Here is a 21,652-nt window from a genome sequence, read left to right on the forward strand (position 1 = left end):
TAGGGCCCCTCCCTCCCCCACTCTTTTTCTCTTCTCTTCACTGTAGGGCTTTTAATGCAATTATATATATATATATATAAACTAAACGAACTTCATGGTTGTACGGCAGTGAAGCATCAGTGCCAACACTGATGTTGCTGTCATTGATGATGATGATGATGGATGGCAGATTCGTGGAGGAAGGTTGCTTTGTTTTTTCCACTGTGAACCTCTCAGAATCGTACAAGAGCTTTTCCTGGTTCTCACTAGTAATCCTCAAGATATCGACGTACTTCGCCGTTGATCCGAATTTGTCACCTGACAGTTACTGCAGCATCGCTGCCGCGGCATCTCATCTTGACTAGGCTTAGCTTGGCTTAGCTAGGCACTTGGAAGTATCAACACAGTCGTGATACGAATTAAGAGTTGTGGGCCCCTGACATTTCAACTTTATATCAATAAATTACATCACCATTCAACTATCACCCCTCCACTCATCGATAACAGTAATCAACAATCGTCTGGCTGTAACACCATTTTGGTGTCTACCTTCCATTCCACCTGAGGAAGGCTCGAGGGCTGAGAGACTGCCAAATTGCTCAAGTCTAGACGGGAGTGCCTGACATGCTGAGGTTGATTTCAGCCATAAGCCCTCTGGTCAGCAAGTTGGTGCCCATCTTTAGTGTCGTTCAGCTGTAACAGCCTTTCGGTGCCTAGCTACCGTGCCGCCCGGAAGAAGCACGAGTGCTGGGATATTGCCACTTTGCCCAAGCTTAGACAGGAGAAGTCGAGAGGCATAGGTCGGGTTCGAACGACGGATCTTCCGGTCAGTAAATTTGCGCTCTAACCATTTGAGCTATCTCGCCGGTTCCTCAACCACTGAGCTAGCTCCAGCTGACTGTCGCTCTCGACTGTCGCTGAGTGACGCATCTTTCGTTTAGGACGGCCACTGGGGTAGTTCATGCAGGCAGATTTCCTGGGTGAGACCTTTTAGTACCTCCTGGAGGTACTTTTTGTCCGGAGGCCAGCCGTCCATAATAGCCGAACATCACATCATTTGGACGGATGTGTTACGTGCAGGACACGGACCCAACGAACCTATGCCCTGATTGGCTAGAATACCAGCCAATCCGGATCAAGCACCTTTGATTCGACGCTTCTCACCCCCTCACGGACCCTCACGACCTCGTGGAACACTCTGTGACTACCCTTTAAATACAGATGTAATGATTCTCCTTTTGTCTCTATAAAGGGCTGTGTAGAGCTACCGTGCCTTTTGATATACCATAGTGGGCAGAGCAGGAAGCCAAGGGACCGATACAAAGTTGCACTACCGTTCAGCAAGACACAACACTTCATGAGTGAGGAGCTACAGTACTGTATAAAGCATTTTGACATAACACCTAGACATGTCCTTTGTGCAGCTAGCTGAGATAGTGAACTGCAGACAAATCTGGTTTTTGCGAGGGAGTCACCTGGAACCTGGCTGGATCTCTCGTTTGTGATGTTCCTAGGCAACTGAAAAACTTTCAGCAGCCTTATGAGTAGTGCGTTACGAATATAGCTGTGATAGTTTTTGATATTTTTTGAGGATATCTTTTATCGTTCTCATCGATATTGTTTTAAATAACCTATTCTTAACAGTACATGTGACTACGTTATTTTCCTTCTCCTTTTAGTTCGTTTTCTTGCTGTATCTCCTAACAGTGCTCGGAAGTTGGTTCAATCTCCTAACTCTGATTACTGTGGGTAAGAAGCAAAGCAATTTTCAGACAGTTTTATGTTTTACGGTGACCTAGTTTTTCCGTTTTGATGAGAATGCCACCTAGGGAGAAGTGGATCGCATATCACAGACGAGGAGTCACGTTCTGTAGATCAAACTGTGGGAACTACATGTTCATTCTGACGGAAGAGCACCGGCTCTGAAAAACTGTTTTCTTTAGGCCGTATTCTATGTGAATGTACACAAGGATATGACTCTGAATGTCTGACAACGAAGCAGCGCAATCCTGACTGCCGTACTTGACCTCGCTGTCAGCGGGGCCGTACGTATAAGGTGTTGTACTGCGGGCAGCCTTGCCTCTTCGCATGGTCAGTGACATTGTCATGTCTTCATGGGCCTCTGAATAGGTACTAGTCAGCACTTTCAATGCACAGCCATCCTCTGTTTAACCTGTTGCTGTTGTTGATTAGAACTGTGGTCGGTGGAACCAATTTGCCACAGAGCTTGGCTCAGATGTGGACAAACGGCTTTCACTCCGGATCGCTTAAATCTTGTTGTTGGACGGGTTGGACATGCACATATTCCTCGAGTGCCTCAGCGGCTAGACAGAAACGGTTCCTGGTACTGCTTTTGGTGAGTAATGATAGTGTTTATCCGTTAGCATCCTCAGGATTCAGAATTTCGCGCTCCTTAAAATACATCATCGTCATCACTACCATCATCAGCATCATCATCACCATCGACAGCATGTCATCAGTGTTCAACACAGGTGGACAGGGAAGGGACTTAGTGCTAGCTTACTACAATCATTTCATCCCGGGCCCCACCCCCAGCAATCATCGAGGCAATTGGGATAGCAACTGACAACAAGAACGCCATTGACGTCGAATGGCAGCCACATCAGATGCTGCACGCAAAACTGATGCAAAACGGACGGAGCCATCGGTCCCAAGTACTGAGCCTACAAGGGGAGAGTTATTAATGGAGTGGAGGGAATAAGTATGTGGAAGAGAAAGAAGGGAGTCGTCAGCAGTGGCCTGTATTCAGCGAGTAAGGTGACTCGGCTGATGGCACCACGCGACGGCCGATGTGGCATGAGTTTGTTGTTAGACGTAGGTATAATGATTGTGCGTTTGCTGGGATACCGTCAGGGCGCTCACACCTAGGAGGAAGGACGATTTGGGTTCTCAACGAAAGCATTTGGCTCAAAAACCTAACCGCAAAGCAATGGTGTTTGGCGGGAAATGCAAATGCATTACCATTCCTACGGAACAAGTCCAACCCCCAATCTGGATGACCAATAGACTGTGTTCGTCAGACCTCTAACCATTGACCAACCTGGTACGTGAGACCCTGTGAGTGTCACGGGGACATTCCCCAGTATAGCTCAGTGGGTTGATGAGGTGCACAAACCGCCACACCAGGATAAAGTCCAGTCTCTTAGTGGTGGTCCCTCAAATACGCTCATTTTCAGGTTGAAATCTCTATGACGACGTATCTCCATTTCCTACCTTACTTTCGTGCCGGTAAACCACCCGATTTCAAGAAATAGGAAGCACGGATAGATCTGATACTATTTTTTGTTTAAGTTTCTCTCGTCAGAAGTCATGATGGGTAGTCAGTTGATCTGGCTCTGTTGAATCGCTGAGGCTTGTATTTTCACGGTCAAACTGCGACGTGACCTAAAATCAACTCGTTCCTCTTGGACGTTTGTTGTTCCAACTGAAACGGTTCATCACTAGTGATCTCTTTAGTTCCCAGCTTACCTGTTCATATTACTCGGTGTGTGTTGTAGCTAGAATATATGCATAGAGTACGGACGTTAAAAGCTCCTGTGTAGAAAAGATCTCGTGGATTTAGAAAGGTGTTATTTTGTTTAATGTTTGTAGGCAGCGATGTTTTCGGAGCATTACCCGAATCTAGTGAGAGCATCGGATCAGCAATACTGAAGTACGTCGATTGGTATTCGGGAGAAATAACTCATCCTCCATAGATGAACTGATCACATTGCATAGGTTGTGCTGGCTTGGTCACGTGCTGCGTATGCCAGTCGACCGACTTCCTCGAAGGGCTCTTTTCGCACAACCACATGAAGGGTGAAAGAGAGCTAGAGGCGGTCAAAGAGTGACTTGGCAACGAAGTATAAAAGTCACTGCCAACAAACTGAGCTACGCTGATCATTGCCGTCTTTCTCGATGGGAACCCCGAGCCGGGCCACATCAATGGTTAGGGACATTGTCAGACATGGCTTGGTTGTGCCCTCAATGGCGCTCATGCATCCAAGCTATTGCCTTCAATGCGTAGCTCTCTTCCCAATTCCCCACCTGACAGCCTACTGACAGTGCTGAATTTATGCACCAATTTATCATCTCCCGCCTGCAATGCGCAGCTAGTGACAATGATGATGAAAATATATGCGTGTTACTATCTTCAGATTCACACAAGTATTGTGCTAAGTCTTGTGACTAAGACGAGGTAATCCACTCAACGTGTCCAACCTAAATCTGTTTGATATCGCGAAAAATTGGCGCATTCGTCACCTCACGATTACCGCAGGAAGGCTCCCTGAGGTTTGTCCTATCACATTGCCCGTGTGACGATAGGTTATCAATTTTGTCCCGTTGCAGTACGTGCTTGTTCTAGTGTGGGTGGTCGGGGGAACCTGGAGATCATTAAGTATCCACTGTATCTGCAAGGGTAGTTAAAAAATTCATTCAGCCGTAACACCCTTTCGGTTCGTAACTGCCATGCCACCAGAAGGAAGCACGAGGATACAGTCAAGTTGCCCAGGCCTAGACAGAGGAAGTCTAGAGGCAGAGGTCAGGTTCGAACCACGGACCTTCCGATCAATGAATTCGCACTCTAAATTTGACCATCTCTGTGTCCTGTTCTACACTTGTATCGTTATTTCGCGCAAGTCCCTGTGGAAACTATCTGTTGTTCTGACGCTTTTTTCACTAGCATGCTCGAAAAATTAGCTGGTTGTCCGGTATGACTATTACACCGCGTGATACCAACCGCACCTAAGGTCTCTGCCGGCATTCTCACATTGTAAAGAGAAATGCTTTTCAATTGCTATATCGGGTAGCCTTTTTTTGGAACGGCAATACCGTGTAGTTTAGACGCAGGAAAATTCGTTGTCGAGTGAACCATTCTGGACAATAATTGTACTTGGATTTAGAGAAGGTGTCGTTCAACTCGTTTTCTACCATTACCTTGACTACTACCTGATAAGTTTGCCGCATAACTGACGTTCACCCCGCCGTCGCTCTCGATCTTCAACCCCCAAACTGAGATCGGGTTTACGGCAAGATGGCCCAAGTGGTTACTGACCGGAAGGTCCGTGGTTCGAACCTGACCTCTATCTCTCGACTTCCCATGTCTAGGCTTGAGCGAGGTGGCAGTATCCCAGCCCTTGTGCCTCGTTCGTGTGGCATGGCAGTTAGGCACCGAAAGGGTGCTACAGCTGGACGATTTTTTTTATTACGGCGTTCATAGCACCACTTACGTTCTCTTTTGCTCACGGTCATGATTAAATGTAGGACGGCGGTCATTGAATGTGGTCAAACTTCGTACTGTATTCGTCCGTTGTGGTTTTACTCTCTTCTTTACCCGTCTGTGCCATCCAAGTAATGCCCAACAGCCAGCGCCCTCTGTTTGGTGTGCACCAAGCTAACTGATCGATCAGAACACATGGTAGTGTGTATCAGACTGCCTACCCGCTATCGATTGGCCACGAGTGACACATATGGTACTGGCGCATAGTGTTCATCCATGTCGTGACACTTCCATCCACATCGCAGTCGGTGGGAGGGCTAGAGTAGTGTAGTCAGCGCGGAAGAAAATGAGTCCATTTTTGTGCACGCAAACTCGAAAATGAAGCTGTTTCGTAGACAATGAGTAATATCTGCGGTACCATCTCTCAGAAGATGCCGGGAGCTTGATGGGCTCGGACATTTTGCAACTTTATGTGGACAGATTTGTTTGTGTCACTCTGCAACACATTATAGTTACCCTACAGAAGAACTTGACAGTATTCGTGGCCATACTCTCGATGGCGTTCGTTCAACCATTGTCTTACTCTCCATCTGCAGGTTTCGTCCTTCTATTCACTTTGCCGAAGATTTATAACCTCTACCAGGTATGTGCAGCGTGATATTTTCATGTCCATCACCGACGTGGAGCTCTTGATAGGTAGTCTGTGGTTTGTTTTAAACTGTTACCCAATTTTTTTTCTAAACTTTTGACGACTTTTTCCTGAACTCGAAGAAACAGCCTTTAACTGTATGTGGGTTCACTCCTGCCGAGAAAGTGCAGTCGGCATCGAGCACAGCTCCAAGCATTTTATATTCCCCTGCTTATTGCTGAAGGCCACATGGTGACCCGGTGTAACGGTGATACTACTGATGGGGGAGGCATGCGAGTAGTATGTTTTCTTGTAAATTCGCTTTGCGTTTCTTGAAAAGGGAGATCTATTGCGGAATTGGCGGAATCGCTTCGTAGCATTTGCTTGGATTTGAGCAACAGTCAATGAGTATCCAGGAAAGTTCAGAAAGACGCGTTCAAGTAGAAGATGGATATTCAGTTTTTGTAAACAAGATGCATACGAGAGTTTTGCCTCCCTGTCCAATAGTCTGTAACTGTTCAGTTAGCATTTTCTAATAAGTAACTCTCCGTAGTGAAGGCCTTCTTCCTTTCGCCGGTAGTTGAATGCCAGAAGTAACTGCCCAGCGCCAGGTTGTCACATTTTCCGGGCGAGTAAACTATCACCAGTTATTTTATGGTATTCTCACCGGTCTTTCTAGCCAGCCAAAGTACGCACGCATCAAAATAAGTCTTTTCTGCCCCACATGTTTTTTTTCGAAAACGCTCACGTCCATGTCTGTGTCAAGGACAATCTGGCTGTCAGATATTCCGTTGCCTTTTTGATTTGTCGCTCTTCATGGCTACTACCCACAAAAAGGCGATGAAAGTTGATCGATCGGTAATCATCCTGGTTTAACAGTCTAGTGTTTGTCTTCCCTGATAATCAGAACTCAACAAACTATTGTGATTTCACTAGCGAACGAAGCATTTTTGATCGTCCAGGTCGCACCTCTTAGCACGCATACGCATTACTTCCCGCCATTCGTCCAAATTGATAATGAATTCAGGGAACAATTGGCAACTTGTATTTCCGATGCAGAGAGAAAATGATGGAAAACGGGTGACTCAAGTAGCTGAATACTGGTGTGGAGAAATCGTTTCGATCTGTTTTCCCCCCAGTCTCATTAACGGATCGGTACAGTGCACAGGTTATTCCAGATGGGCCTTCAATTACAAACATGTTAGATCAGAAACGAGAAAATTGACAAACCGCTTGGATAAGAACACCCAGCGAACAGACTTGATCACGAGAAACGTGGAATGGCAGCATTATACTCGAGCAGTATTCAGTGTATCTTTCTTCGAACAAGCACCGTTCCAACCGGAGAATTGCACTAATCTCATATTGGACTGTGATTGTGTCCGGACCGCTTGTTTGCCACTGGACGCCGACCACCGGATAGACTTGGCTTCATTCCGGAATCTGGTTACAATAAGCCAGCGTCCACACTAGTTGTGCCACCAGCCGGCTCCATTCTGGTTCCAGCATGGATTTGCCTTTGTAGAGAATTTTAATGGCTGCGCTTTTAAAATGCATCAGTAGTAACACACACCGCACCATTTCGTTTCACAACAACAGCGCATTGGAAATGTCGCTTCTGTTGGTGGTGAACTGTTCTTCCTAGCTCGGCGACCATCTAGAGTTGCTTGTCATCACTGACATCTGCATGAGCTCAAGATGCCTCGGTGGTTACGACCCGGCTGGCTGCTCAGAAGGTCCTTGATCCGAATCCATCTCGACTGCGCTTGGGCAATCTGGCAGCATCTCAGCCCTCGTGCTTCGCTCGGTTGGCATAGCGGCTAGGCAGAACTGTACAGCTGGATGGCAACAATTGTTTTGAATCAATGGGAAAAAGTTTGGAATCGATTGAGAAAGGCTTGGTAAACAAGCCTCCCAGTGTTAATAGAAGTCATGAAACTGGCAAGCACGTGGATAACTGTCTTGGGTCAATCGAGCCTACACGTCCCTATCATCATCATCGACAGCATGATATCAGTGTTCAATACCGATGCTTCACTGCCGTACAAAATCATTCAGCTGTAGCACTCTTTCGGCGCCTAACTGCCATGCCAACAGAAGGCAGCACGAGGGCTGGGATACTGCCAGGTTGCCCAAGCCTAGACAGGGAAATCGAGAGGTAGAGGTCGGTTTCGAACCACAGACCTTCCGGTCAGTAAATTCGCGCTCTAATCACTTGGACCATCTGGCCATCAGAAGGAAGAGTATTGATCATCTGTATTCCACTTAACCTCACCCATCTCTCCTCCCTCCAACTAAATCCTCGCAACACTCACAAGCCAGTGGTACCCGAGGTGCATCGTCCATTGAAGCAGCCCAAAGTTGGAGATTAAGGAACAAAAGCCCATCGGAATTAATTTGAAACTCCTCCAACCCAGCAAATCAAGATTTTGGCAACCACATCAGCTGTCGATAGCCGTTAAATGACACTCAACATTGGTCTAGTGTAATAATCTGAGGAGGACTGGTTCCCCGTCTGCCGTAAAACCAGGCCAACTTGGTGACCTGTTCACGTGGCCTGGTGAAGTTTTTGTGTCAAAAGCGAAACGTTGCCCAAATAAAAAAACTCCCGATTGTTTACCAAGCCCTTCTGAAACGGTTGTTATCGTCGTTTACTCTGTGTAGAAATTACATATTCGACGTTGCGTTATTTGATTTTTACCCCATTCCTTCCCGTCCATTTTGACACTTTCATCCGGTTGCTTATTTTGGAGCTAGGAAACGAATATTTCGATTTTTTCTTTCACTTGCATCCCAGTCGTTTCCCATTCCGACCTACCTGTGTACAGAAAGAGTTTACTTGTCTGATTTAGCCACATAAAAATGCAGACAACACTTTTCCGTTTCAGACCACCGCCGATTCTGTTTTTTACATTCTTTTTTACAGAAACAATTCGATTCACTATACGACAACCTGAAACGACGCGCGAAGGACTTGGAAAAAAAGTAAGTCAGTGTTTTAAACTTGCAGTTCTTCGTGCAGTTCAAGAATCCTTTTGGATCCCCATGCCTGACAGCTTCACCTTTTGGGCTTCACTATGTTTGCTAGCTTGGGGGCGAGATGGCCCAAGTGGTTAAGAGCGCGAATTTAATGACCGAAAGGTCCGTGGTTCGAACCCGAGTTATGCCTCTCGACTTCCTCTGTCTAGGTTTGAGCAACCTGGCAGCTAGGCACCGAAAGGGTGTTACAGCTGACTGGTTATCTTTATCTTTCGTGTGGCATGGCAGTTAAGCACCGAAAGGGTGCTACAGCCGAACGATTTTTACCTTAGAATTAGCTCCGGTAACCAGTTAGACCCACTTGGTTATCGACTGTTGCCTTTTTGAAGGCGACGATTTGTAAAGACTTCAACCAGGTCCGAAATCATGTGAGGAATTTTGAGTTTTGAGTGTAAGTAGCTACATGGCGTTGAATAGTCAGTCGTACTCGATAAACAGTCCATCATTTTGTGAGTTATGGCCATTACGATGTATAAAGCATATCCGTAGAAGCCCAGTTTCCGGTCGTTCATCCGTAGTTCGTTGACGTGTCTCCCAATGTCTACATTGGCAGAGATCTTGTGGTTCGTTCAGCTGTCTAGCTGCCATGCCGCCCGAAGGTTGTACGAGGGCTGGGATGCTGCCAGGTTGTCCAAGCCTAGACAGGGAAAGTCGAGAGGCAGAGGTCGGGTTCGAACCACGGACCTTCCAGTCAGTAAAATCACGCTCTAACAACTTGCGCCGTCTTGCCATCTTGCGAGACGGGGAGTGAGATCGGAACACCTGAGCATTAGAACTATTCCCACTTGGCTCCTCTCTTCTCTTTCTACCCCAGAAAAAGGTAAATTTTCTGACGTCCATGTTCACATTGGTCATAGTAGAGTCTTCGTGTGCTATCTTAATAGTACGACGGTTACCTGTCGGAGTTGTCGTCCAAACGATATGTAGTGCACACACGTCTCTTCTACTCCACGTTTTCCAGAAATTGAACATCCCGTTCATCGTTGACTGGTACAGGGAAAGGCGCACAGGCCATAGTCCTGTGCAACATGATCGAGTTAATATTTCACTATAGACTCTGCCCCTAAACAGGGACCAACATTGGGATGGAGGCTATCTCATCTCTCGGAGCACAGCTGTGGACTATCTGAAGGAGAAGCCCCTTTCCTTACAAGAATGAATGACTTTAGGGCGCCCACTCCACTCCACTGGATACAACTCTACAAGCCGATGGCAGCGACTGGGCGTCTGGAGTTAGACCTCTGGCGTAAACAACGTTGTTGTTTGTCACGATTTGGCTACACACAAGACGGCACTCAGGCATGCAATGTGAGATTGTAGCACTTGGTAGGCTGGAGCGGAAAATGGAGGTTGTCGGCCACCAAGCGGAATATGTAGTCGCGACTCAAGTGGAAATGCTTTTCACGACTTGTCAACGACCGACTGGCTGTTGCCTTTTTCTCGCCCAGACAGACCAAGTTTCTGGCAACGAACTACCAGTGTGTGCGTGCAAATTCGTCACCCGTAGCTGGAATATAGCGAGTTTGATATCATAGCTCAGTCGACCACAATGTCCATGGTTCGCACCCAACCTCTGCATCTCGACTGCTCTTTTCTAGGCCTGGACAAACTCGCAGTATTTTGGCTTTCGTGCCTCCTTTGGGTGGCGTGGCACTGAAGGGGTTCTGCAGTTGAATAAAGGAACGTAACTCATCCAGATAATCTGACGTGCGAGGGTTCGAACACCATCCCCGAATGTTTCCTTCGTGTGCATTTTTGGTGCGGTAGGTTTGTAATTCTTCTCGATCTTTCAGCACGTGATCTGAACTGAAGTTGCACGGTGAACCTATACAGCTTTGTAATCCAGAAATCAACAAAGGGATTCCAAAAGTTTGTTGTGGAACCGGATGGCGATGAATCGCTGTTGTGTGGAAGTCGTGGCTAACATTGTCCTAGCCATTGAGTGGATAACACTTTGTGTTTTGCCGTTTCCACGCTATTTTTTTAGTTCCTTCGTATCACTTGGTCAAAACGGTGCGCCCATTTCAAAAACACAGTTCTTGAGAGTTAATGTTGAAGAAATGGGCTTTGGAAGAGTTTGAACACAACATACAACCCACACGAAAAGAAAGCGTTGGACGCTAGTCGAACCCGCGACCTTTTGCTTATCTGCCGAATAGATGACAAATATCAACTGTCAACCCATTAGGCGGACTCGATGTAAAAACGCAAGTGCATATGTGCCATGTAGCTAAGTGTGCGCGGTAACTGATTTGGTGGAACACTCGGCCGTTGGTTGGCTAGTGGCGGGTTCTAGTCCGTTCCAAGGGCTCTTCGCTTACCTTGTACAGTTTTGGGAACATCGATTTCTGACCGCGCTACGCTGAACTGGCAGATGACACTGGGCGAGACACCGACACCTATGTGCACATTGCTCTCGTTTGAACACTTCCTACGCCCTGAGATAGCGACTGACGATCCCCCCTACCCGAGTTTCGTTTATACTGAGACTCATCGTTGCGTAGTACTCAAGTAAGAATGGCTTCAGCGTGGATTGACTCAATAGTGGTGGGTGCTTCGGACGCCAGGCTACCGGAGCTGAAGTCACGGTACAACCGGGCACGCGCATTAGTGACGGCCTGTAATGAAAGCCAAACTGATGCCGAATGAAGACAGCAAAATGACTTATCAGAAGAGCGATATGGACTCAAATTCTGACCGCATCCCCGTAACGGTGCACAGTGCACCGCACGAAATCCGTCTCCAAAAACCACCCGGTGACATTAGATACTCCTAGCTTACCGAATACGTGACACAATCCGGGCGCGTAGAGCCTCAGACCATTTTCACGCATCTATTTTTAGATCGTCGCGCGCGGTTCTGGGATCCGCTGACCTTTTGGCGGACATCCAAAATTTGGAATGATTGTTGATACCAATCGGTGTGGGCTACGTACTGGGGTGTACTGGTGTTTGTACTTCGTACAGTGTCTCAACTCTCTGCAGCGGAGTGTACATATATGCCCTTCGACAGTTCAGATATATCGCCCGTCACTAAAGGACCGCTTGGCGCCAGCTACTCTCTCGATAGAACCATTTACTTGACTCGGCCCACATGCATTATCGACTGTACCCTGAAAAGAGGCCGTGCGCATCATAGCAACACAGTTACTTCCAAAGTCAAACAGATACATTAAGTTCGTGGCACTCATTCGTTCTGTGGGCTTGCACTTTCTGAATGATCGGTACTTCAGTGTGTGTTGATTGCGCCCTATCTCGTTTTTTGGTACCGCTTTCGAAACAGCCTAGGCATCTTGTAGTCACACAGGGCTATGGTTGGTTTGTTGCGGTAAGTGGGACTTCGCTATGTCGCTTGTTAACCCAACTGGAAAAGTTGGGTAATATTAAACTGCAGGGTCAAACGGCAGTGTTCCAAATGCGACAGTTTAGACATTGATGGAACGGGTCACCTTATAATTCGGTCTTGCGTGACTTTCAGGGTACTCTACGACCATCTACGGGTGAATGTACATTCATCTCATTGTCCTGTTTTCTCACAATACATGCACACCAGAACTTATCCGACTGTCTATAGTTTGGAGTACTGTTTCGGCGTTTTAGAAGCTTCTTCCAATGTGCTCTGCGGAGTTCGCTGTCTCCCCCTCGTCCTTTATGAACTAAACCCTGTTTCCTCGCTTGCTTATGCCGTCTACCTCCACGTCGTGTAAATAGTAGTCAAGCCTCCTTATCACTTCTCCCGTCGCCAGCAGTCTTGGTCTTCAGGGGCACTTTGGACCCATACCTCGTCACCCTCCTGTAGTTTAGTCAACTGGCGGGTTTTACGGGCCAAGTAACGCTTTTACGCCGATCATTTGTGTACACCCGTTGTGATTCTAGCACTATCTAAAGGATTCTAGAACAACGCCTGCACTGCTGAAGGCATTGTCGGGTTACTGGGGATGTCAATATGCACGAATACGTGTACACGAACCTTGGAGATGAGATATTTCATGTGAGAAATTCCACCGTTAGCTAAAATCCTCTCCCTTGATGGGCATTTACTGCATGTCGAGTAGTTCGGGTATCCCGGGTGACCACCGTTCTAATGCATATGACTTATGCAACCACCTCCTGTTCACTGTTAAAGTGAATTCACTGGGTTCACTTGCGTCTCCTGTCAAAAGCGAATTCGTGTGAAAGTGAGTATTTGTCGAAATCTGCCTAATTTGGGCTTCAGTAGAACATAGGATTGACGGAAACTCGGGAACTGTGCTTACCTGATGAGTCGAAACCGGTCGTGGGCTGTCGAAGCGTTTTCAGCAACCTTATGAGTAGTGTGAGTAGTGTTTAATCAACTGTCTTTTGCATTTGCAGGATCGAACCACTGTTGAAGAAGATTCCAGGACTGAAGAAATAGACCATCAACCAAATTACGGACTTCCAGCTTGTTAGTTCCCACTCATCTCATCCATTCCTTACTTACTCCCATTCTATGCTAGGCCTTCCTTCATTCTGATCACACACACACACAACAGTTATTAGTAAACCCCGTTTTCCTTCATTGGCTTGCGCATCTTTCGAATGCTTACACTGTCACCTGTTTTTGTCTGTTGTTTCGCACCAATCCTAGCTTTTGCATGCTTATCTACTGTATTGACTCGCGCTGTAATCATGCACTCCTTATCCTTGGATGTCTCTCGAGATTTGATCTTTGATTCCTTGGACGGTGGGTGGGTGAGTGAGTGAGTGAATCAGTGGGCTAGATAACAGTACAGGGTTCCAGAAGAGAACCTTTAAAGGCAATTTAGGCAGCAGTTCTTCGAGAATGGCTGTTCTGTGTGTGTGTGTGTGTGTGTGTGTGTGTGTGTGTGTGACTACATAGTAGAGCCGGGAAAGTGGTCGGAACCTTTTGGAATCTACAATGGGCGAAATATGTACAGGTTCACAAGAGTTTTGGCGCAATTCAATCGATTGTGGTATACCTGAAAGTCTACCTTGTTTTCGGAACCACTGTTACGTGCCACAGGTAACCGATAGAGCCACATTTAGCATCGGAACTCCTCACAACTAGGCATACAGCAGTGAAGCGCTGGTGTCATGCTGCCGATGATGATGATGATAATGATAACTAGGCCAGCTTCTACTGCCGTGATGTGGCGCAATTTATTTTTCTGATTTAGCCCGGAAAGTTGACCCCGTTGAAAGGATTCAAGTTCGAAATTTCACTCCTATTTACGGTGGACAGGGGAGGGATCCGGTGTTATGGGTAGCGAGGTCGGGCTACTGTCGTCCCGTAAAAGATATTTCTATGAGGGCTGTGTGAAGAATGTTCATTGCTAGGTGTGAGTCTGGTTGTCCTTTCCGCAGTCACCATGCAAGACCTGAACAAATAGACGGCATAAAGGCCAGCAGCTGTAGTTCTACATGTTCGTCTAGCTCGGCTGATCAAATCCATGTAACTTGGGCGTACAAGCTACCAATAAACTAGACAATTTAACGGTGTCTCTGGTAGGAGAGTTCAGCAGAAGATCCCCACGTTTGTCGTGTGCGGGGGTGAAGTCTAGGCACACAGTATGAACAGCAAGCTACATCTGTCAAGTGACTTTGGACGACCGATCTTTCTTTCCATGGGGATTCGCACTCTGAATCTTCTCCGAATCCCATATTACATGTCAACGAACATAACTACACAAGTGTTGTTAGCTGTGAACGTACAGTAACGGTGTACACTATTGATGAGGCATGTGAGTAGTATGTTTTCTCGTAAATCCGCTTCACGTCTTTCGAAAAGTGAGATCTATCACGGAATTTGTAGGGTCGCTTTGTAGCATTTGCTCGGATTGGATTAACGGTCAATGGATATCCAGGAAATTTCAGGAAGACGTGTTCAAGGAGGGGATGGATATTCAGTTTTGTAAACAAGATGCATATGAGAGTCGCTCCCCTGTCCAATCAATACTAACAGTTCATTTGGTGTTTTCCGATAAACAACTCCGCAGCGAAGCCCTTCTTCATTTCACCATTAAGCTAGACAATCTAACGGTGTCTCTGGTAAAACAGTTCAGCAGAAGATCCTCACACTTGTCGTGGGGTTGTCGACAGTGGTGTGCGTTTGCGAAGTCTAGACACAGCAAGCTACATCTATCAAGTGACTTTGGACGACCGATCTTCCTTTCCATGGGAATTCGCACTCTGAATCTTCTCCGAATCCCATATTACATGTCAAAGAACATAACTACACAAGTATTGTTTGCTGCGAACGTACAGCAAAACTGTAACAAAGCTTCTTATTGGTGTTGACTGGGGTTGAGTCAGGGTATTACCTTTGAGTTTATGGTACGCCATAACCGTTCACTGCTCCTCGTTGGGTTGTGCAGTTGAAAAAGGCATTCCACGCGACGTCGAGATATCCCGACTTGAGTAAGCGCCCCCTGAATCAACGGCTATCATCCGCCCGGTTGATGTGCCGTCAAGTGAGACAGCTCTTGGTTGGAGTTTGTGATATGCTGATGGCACAGCTGTCCTTAGGCCAGATGCGAGATGTTTGACGCTCCAAGGTCCCAAGCGCACTGATGAGTTGTGCCTTCGAGGCGAGAGGGGTGCCATTTTGGAGAGATGGATTAATCATTCTAAGGGTTCGTGGGTCACACTCGTACATAAGTACTCCCAAGTTGGAAGGGTTTGATGTACTGAGATGCGGTCCTGCTCCCCTTAATCTTGGTGTGTTTTCTGTCACCTGTGTGACAAAAGCTTGGTGCGAGTCTATGAAAGACAGCTCGCTTGTGATTGAATGCGTTCAAATTTAGATGTCACATTATTCGTTAATTCCATCTGCTAACACACTCGTACATAAGTACTCTCAAGTTGGAAGGGTTTGATGTACTGAGATGCGGTCCTGCTCCCCTTAATCTTGGTGTGTTTTCTGTCACCTGTGTGACAAAAGCTTGGTGCGAGTCTATGAAAGACAGCTCGCTTGTGATTGAATGCGTTCAAATTTAGATGTCACATTATTCGTTAATTCCATCTGCTAATCTAGTTTGGGGATCGTGTGCTGACTTCACTTGTCATGGTTCCATATGAGTTAATGCGGCTTCCGAGTCACGTAAATGTCCCGCACTCTCCACTACCTGTCCCTAAATAGTAAAAGCTAGTTGAAATTCTGAACTCCGCATGGTGTTCTGTAGGAGTGAAAGGCGTACCGAGAGTTGGGATGATTGGTTAACCATGCGATTCCTCTTAAAAACAACATCAATGTCATCCGAACATCCAAGACTGACAAGACGCATTCGAAGATTGATGTTTTATGGGGCCCTCCAAAGTCCACCTTCTGATTAAATGAGCTTCGAAGTTCTAAAAATGGCATTCTTACTGGGCACGACTGTTTGGAAGGAAACACCCAGAGAGCTCCATATCAAGTAGTCCGATCATCGGACTAGGCATATCAACGTTGGCGCTAATGCTTCACGGCCGTGCATACACAAAGACTATCCAGCCTTGAAGATAAAAGAGGGAACGATGGAGGGACCTGTAGCAAGCATGCCGAGGTGTCTATATCTCCAGGCAATCGATCAGGCATTTCGGAACGAAGCCGACTACAAGAACGTCACCAATATTGACTAGCTGTCATTTTTTGCACTGCCTCCACTAAGTATAACGAACGCATGTTCTCGGGTCGTCCGTGGCTAAAACACAAGAAGATCTGCAATACACTGAGCTGATGAGCGCGCAGTTGCGGCACTAGGTTAGTTCAGCAAACCATACCTCAGAGAGGCACGGATGTGAGAGAATAACGCGCAGCACTGGAACAGTGCCATCCAGAAGTTGCTTAGTTTTTTTCATTTCAGTTACTTGAATGAATGGATGACAACATAGGGCATTTTGCAGGAAGGAAACTTCATCAGACGCTTCTTACGTGAGAACGGTCAACGCACCCCTTTTTGCATCGTTTTCGGGAGAGCAGGTCGTAACACGGCTAGACCTCCATCCGAAGCGAGTACTTAACAGGATTCTCAGTGTTCTCTGGAGAAATTGAACTTTGTGTGACGCCATTCGTTTCCGATACGGATGGGCCTTTCGTTATCGTGACTATCGATTTTCAACCTTAAGTTCGACCGGTCCCAGTGGCGTTTAGCATCCTCGTGGTATGAAGGATGGTGGCCCGTTAAAAGCTTAAATCCTCCTAGTTGAACAGGAGACGGGAAATCGAGGAAAATGGATGGACCTGGTAGCATGTTGTGCCCTGTAGCCGCGTTCACACGGCTGAGTTCAACTCCGGTGCATACGGATCCGCATGGGTAACGATGACAGATTAAAGGAAGTTAGATTGACATCAGTCAGTATATAGATAGGCAGAGATAAACTATTTCAACTTGAATCTACATAGTTTCGTTATTGCACACGACAAAAAGAAATGAAACAGTTCGTATCTAAAAAAAGAAAACAGTAAAAGAGACTTGAGTAGCTGACAATGAAGATGAAAGAAATACGCACGTAATGCATGATCTGAAGTCAGGTGATTAAAAGGAAGTTGGACATCAGGTGATCCATTTTAAAGATGAGAAACTCAAATAATGATCACATGTCTGTACAAAATACTGGATGCTCTGAGTTCAGCAAGCAGGCTTCGCGCAGAGCGAATAAAATGCACGGAATAGCCGATGACGAACGGGCAGACAAAACTGTGTTGGATAGATATTACGCAGCTTGAGCTACAAAACTACATGACTGCTTAGCAGATTAACTGGGACACTATTGCGTAAAAGTTCGGATGGGGAATTGGATCAAGTCTCGTTTGTATCTAAGATCACTTCGTTGCATTCAGTCTGGTCACATGCATCGGCCGTCGCCGGTTGATCCGGGCTATTTTCTGCCGCCATCGTTTGGTTGGGTGGGGGGCTGTCAATCGCACATTGGTCAACGGATTGCTCGTCTGTATTTTCGTCTCCGGCTGCATCTGCAAAGAAGGAACTGAGTGTTATTCAACAAAACCAGCAACTGTCAATATCTGTTAATCTCGTTCGACGCTCGCCGAATTACGTCTCCATGGATAGTTTCAATTTCTGTTTTACGGTTAGTTTCCGTTTGTGGTGAGCGAATCTTTTTCACAAGGCTGTACAGTTTCTCGACAGTTTTAGCTCCCAGTCAACTCAAGAGGAATGGGCTTGAGCCCCTAGCTCACTGGATTCATGAATTTCATTTCGATACGATCGTTCAGATGTAGCAACCTTTCGGTGCCTAACTGCCATGTCACAAGAAGGGCTGGGATACCGCCAGGTCGCCCAAGCCTAGACAGGGAAGTCGAGAGACAGAGGTCGGGTTCGAACCACCGACCTTCCCGGTCAGTAATTCGCGTTTTAATCACTCGAGCCATCTCGCCTCAAATTCATTTCAGACTGCTTTGAACACTGTTTCATACTCTCAGTGGACACGGTCGATAAGAGGGAATCCCAAAGCCTTAACAGATAGGTTATTGGTTAACGGCCACCGCCATTACGGGACGGTGATTTACGCTCCGCATCCAAGAGTGGATCGTGATGAAATCGTGATGAAAAAGGCCAGTTTATCTGGATATGGTTCCCATCGTTTATCTGATTCACATACAACCACAAACTGCCGGCAAAAATATCTGCGAAGATGAAGGCAAGACAGGCCGTAATGCTGACGGGGTACCGAGCATCAGCTGTGCTTCTTCCCCTCATATTTGAGATCGAAGTAGCTCAGTGGGTAAGGTACCAGCTCAGTGAAGGACTACTTCAATGCTGATGGGGTACCGAGCATCAGCTGTGCTTCTTTCCCTCATATTTGAGATCGAAATAGCTCAGTGGGTAAGGTACCAGCTCAGTGACTGGAAGATCCGTGATTTAAAGCCAACCTCCGCATCTGGACTGCACCTCTCTAGACTTGGACAACCTGACGGTATCTCAGTCGTCCCCTCAGGTGGAATGAAACTGGGCACCGAAAGGGTGTTGCAGCTGAACGGTTATTTTATTTATTTATTTATTTATTTATTTATTTATTTATTTATTCATTCTACACACAACTTTTGAATGGAACAGAGTGATATTCAGCAGTGGAGAAATGTCCAAAAAGTCTCAACCCGAATCAGGGGGATTTGAAAAACAAGATAAAAAAACAGGACAGCCACTTTCTCATTGCATTAAGCTTTAATTTTTGACAGCAGCAAAATTCATCTGACCATACCAGACAGTGATATCTCGCCCACTTCCCGCAATAACAATCACGTGCAGAAATCAAGTCGACCGAACGATGTTTCAACGTCAAAGCACCCAAAGATTTCCAACGGATGAACTCACGCTACGTTTACCGACACGTTTCACCGTTCGACTGGCTTACACACATCTCCGGTATGAACAGACGAAAAAATGCCAAAAGCGTAACAAGATTCTAAACACGCTAGATGAGTTAAACAGCTGTTTCGAACAGAATGAGGAACAGCGATGCAGATTCATCTGTTCTACGGAAAAAACAAAATGTAACACACAAACTGTTTTTATACTTGGGTGGGAGTTTGATTGGCCCCCATCCTAAGCAAGCAAGGTCATCTATCCTTCGAGTTCTGTGCAGGTGAGACTGAAGTAGGTTACGCAATTCGTCGTCAGGTGCACCATGCGACCAGTTTGGGTGCGACTGAAGAAATTCCGGAGAAACCTAATCGTGTTTCCAACATTATGATGTGTAGCCTACATGTCTGAACAATAATTTCGGCCATCGAGATTGCAGGATATAGTAGGTAGTATTGGTGCCCCACTTGGTTGTTGATCTGTTTACTCAACTGGTCAATTGGATCGTTCGGTTGTAGCACCCTTTCGGTGTCTAACCGTCATGCCACACGAAAGAGGCACGAGGGCTGGGATACTGCCAGGTTGCCCAAGCCTAGACAGAAGAATTCGAGAGACAGAGGTCGGGTTAGAACCACGGGCCCTCCGGTTGCAGTTGGACTGCAAACTCTTGACCACCAATCGGGATGACATCATCTGTGCCAATTCGCGCTGACGATGCCATCTAGACTAGTTCTCAATAAAACTGTCAAGCTTGACGGACAGGCCGACTAGATGATACGAAACGCTTCTGTGACTATAAATTTGTTACTTCCTAACCCACAACGGTCATTTTTGGGTGAATTTCACAACCTGAAGAGCTTGTCGTACGCAGCTCCCTTGTTTGTCAATATGTGGGTGCATGTGGCTGAACTCGAAAATCGATTAAATTAGAGTCCCCCGTTTGGTGTCCGTCGACTGGTGTTACTTTGAAGTCTGATGTGTGCACTATGAAAAAAGCAAGCGAGCTAGAACAAGGACGTCAAGACTTTTAGTGTTTGACCATCGAGGTCTTCGGAGCATTGCACGGATCTGGTGGGAATACCGGATCAGCAATACTGAAGTTCGTCGAATGGTATTCGGAAGAAGTAACTCAACCTCGATAGCTGAACTGATCACACTGCATAGGTTGCGCCGGCTTGGCCACGTGCTGCGTATGTCAGTCGACCGACTTTCTGGAAGTGCTCATTTCGCACAATCACGTGAAGGGTAAAAGAGAGTCAGAGGCGGTCAAACAATGACTTGGCCGTGAAGTGTAAAAGCTGTTACCAGCAAACTCAGTTGCGCTGGTCATTGCAGTCTTCCTGGATGGGGACCCCGAGACGGGCCACATCAATGGCTAGAGACATTGTCAGACATGGTCCAGTCGCGCCCTCAATGGCGCTCGTGTATCCAAGCTATTGCCTTCAATGCATAGCTTAATTCCCAACCCCCCACCTAACAGTACACCTACAGTGCTGTATTTACGTACCAATTTATCAGCTCCTGCCTGTAATGCGCAGCTACCTACCCCACCACACAAATCATCGGTGGACGAAACTGCAGCAGTAACGACCACTGTACGACAAGCACGCGGTTCTTACAGCTGACAATGATGATGATGAGAACAAGAAAAGAAGTCAGACTGAGATATTGAGCAGCATTCCTGTGCATGTTACACCGGAATTTGTGTACTAGATCACTCAGTTGGTTGTACTTTTAATCCTTAGTGGTCGTATGCGAATGTCCGTTCTGAAAATTGCGGATTTCGCATTTGATCAGCGCAGAGGAGCTTAGGTTATACCGGAAAATTTGGTGTTGTTTTTAGCATTAAACTATACCAGTCAACTAATCGGCTGTTGCTCGAGGAGCCAGTGTCTATCCGGCGAATGAAGAGTGAGCGGTGCCCTGAACTGCTTGTCCACGAAGGTGAATGTTCAAACTACCAGCCAGGGGATTGCAAGTTCCAGACTTTGTAATTTCGTGAGATGTGCACTACTGATGAACTCCAACAAAGATGAAACAGCTATACACAGTGCCTCTCGATAAGTTAGCATAGATTGATTCCACGGATCTTTTCCAGATAAGCCCAGCCAAAGAATTAACCCTCGCCACCCCAAAAAGATTGGACAAGAGGACATGGAATTTGTACACATATTGGAGATGATGATTGAGCCGGTAGCTATGCAGGCCTGGATTATATCCATCAAAGTGGCCGCAGTTCGATCTGGCAGTGCATACCTGAACACCTCTTTAGTTTCTTGGCAGATCCCTCTAAAAATCCACTGCTGGGGAAGGACTCGTCCTGCGTAGATTTAAGGTGAGGTATCAGCCTTTCATCGATCTCGACGTGTAGACCTGGGCCGCCGATAACTGTTGGAGGCTGTAAAAGCCGCCAGGAGCAAACTTCGCGGAGAAAGTTCTTCCAGTCATCAGTGGTCGTGCGGTTAATAGATAATTCCTCTGGGCCGAATATAACTTTTGTCTGTCA

At 46.6% G+C, this 21,652-nt stretch overlaps 2 protein-coding genes across 2 annotated transcripts in view; one reads left to right on the forward strand and one right to left on the reverse strand.

Annotated features, from left to right (window-relative positions):
- T265_07251 (hypothetical protein) overlaps positions 1-13,547 on the forward strand; it is a gene marked incomplete at both ends in the record, with an annotated part of 22,969 nt that extends 9,422 nt beyond the window's left edge. Inside the window, 3 exons of the mRNA XM_009172725.1 lie at positions 1,659-1,728; positions 8,755-8,813; positions 13,220-13,547. Coding sequence (XP_009170989.1) covers positions 1,659-1,728; positions 8,755-8,813; positions 13,220-13,297 — 207 coding nt within the window. The remainder of the gene's footprint in view (positions 1-1,658; positions 1,729-8,754; positions 8,814-13,219) is intronic.
- The window catches only part of T265_07253 (hypothetical protein), a gene marked incomplete at both ends in the record, with an annotated part of 96,808 nt that continues 77,884 nt past the window's right edge, over positions 2,729-21,652 (reverse strand). The window contains 2 exons of the mRNA XM_009172727.1: positions 2,729-2,966; positions 9,295-9,886. Coding sequence (XP_009170991.1) covers positions 2,729-2,966; positions 9,295-9,886 — 830 coding nt within the window. The remainder of the gene's footprint in view (positions 2,967-9,294; positions 9,887-21,652) is intronic.

The sequence above is a fragment of the Opisthorchis viverrini genome (assembly GCF_000715545.1).
Source record: "Opisthorchis viverrini unplaced genomic scaffold opera_v5_166, whole genome shotgun sequence".
In the NCBI taxonomy this organism is placed as follows: Eukaryota; Metazoa; Platyhelminthes; class Trematoda; order Opisthorchiida; family Opisthorchiidae; genus Opisthorchis; species Opisthorchis viverrini.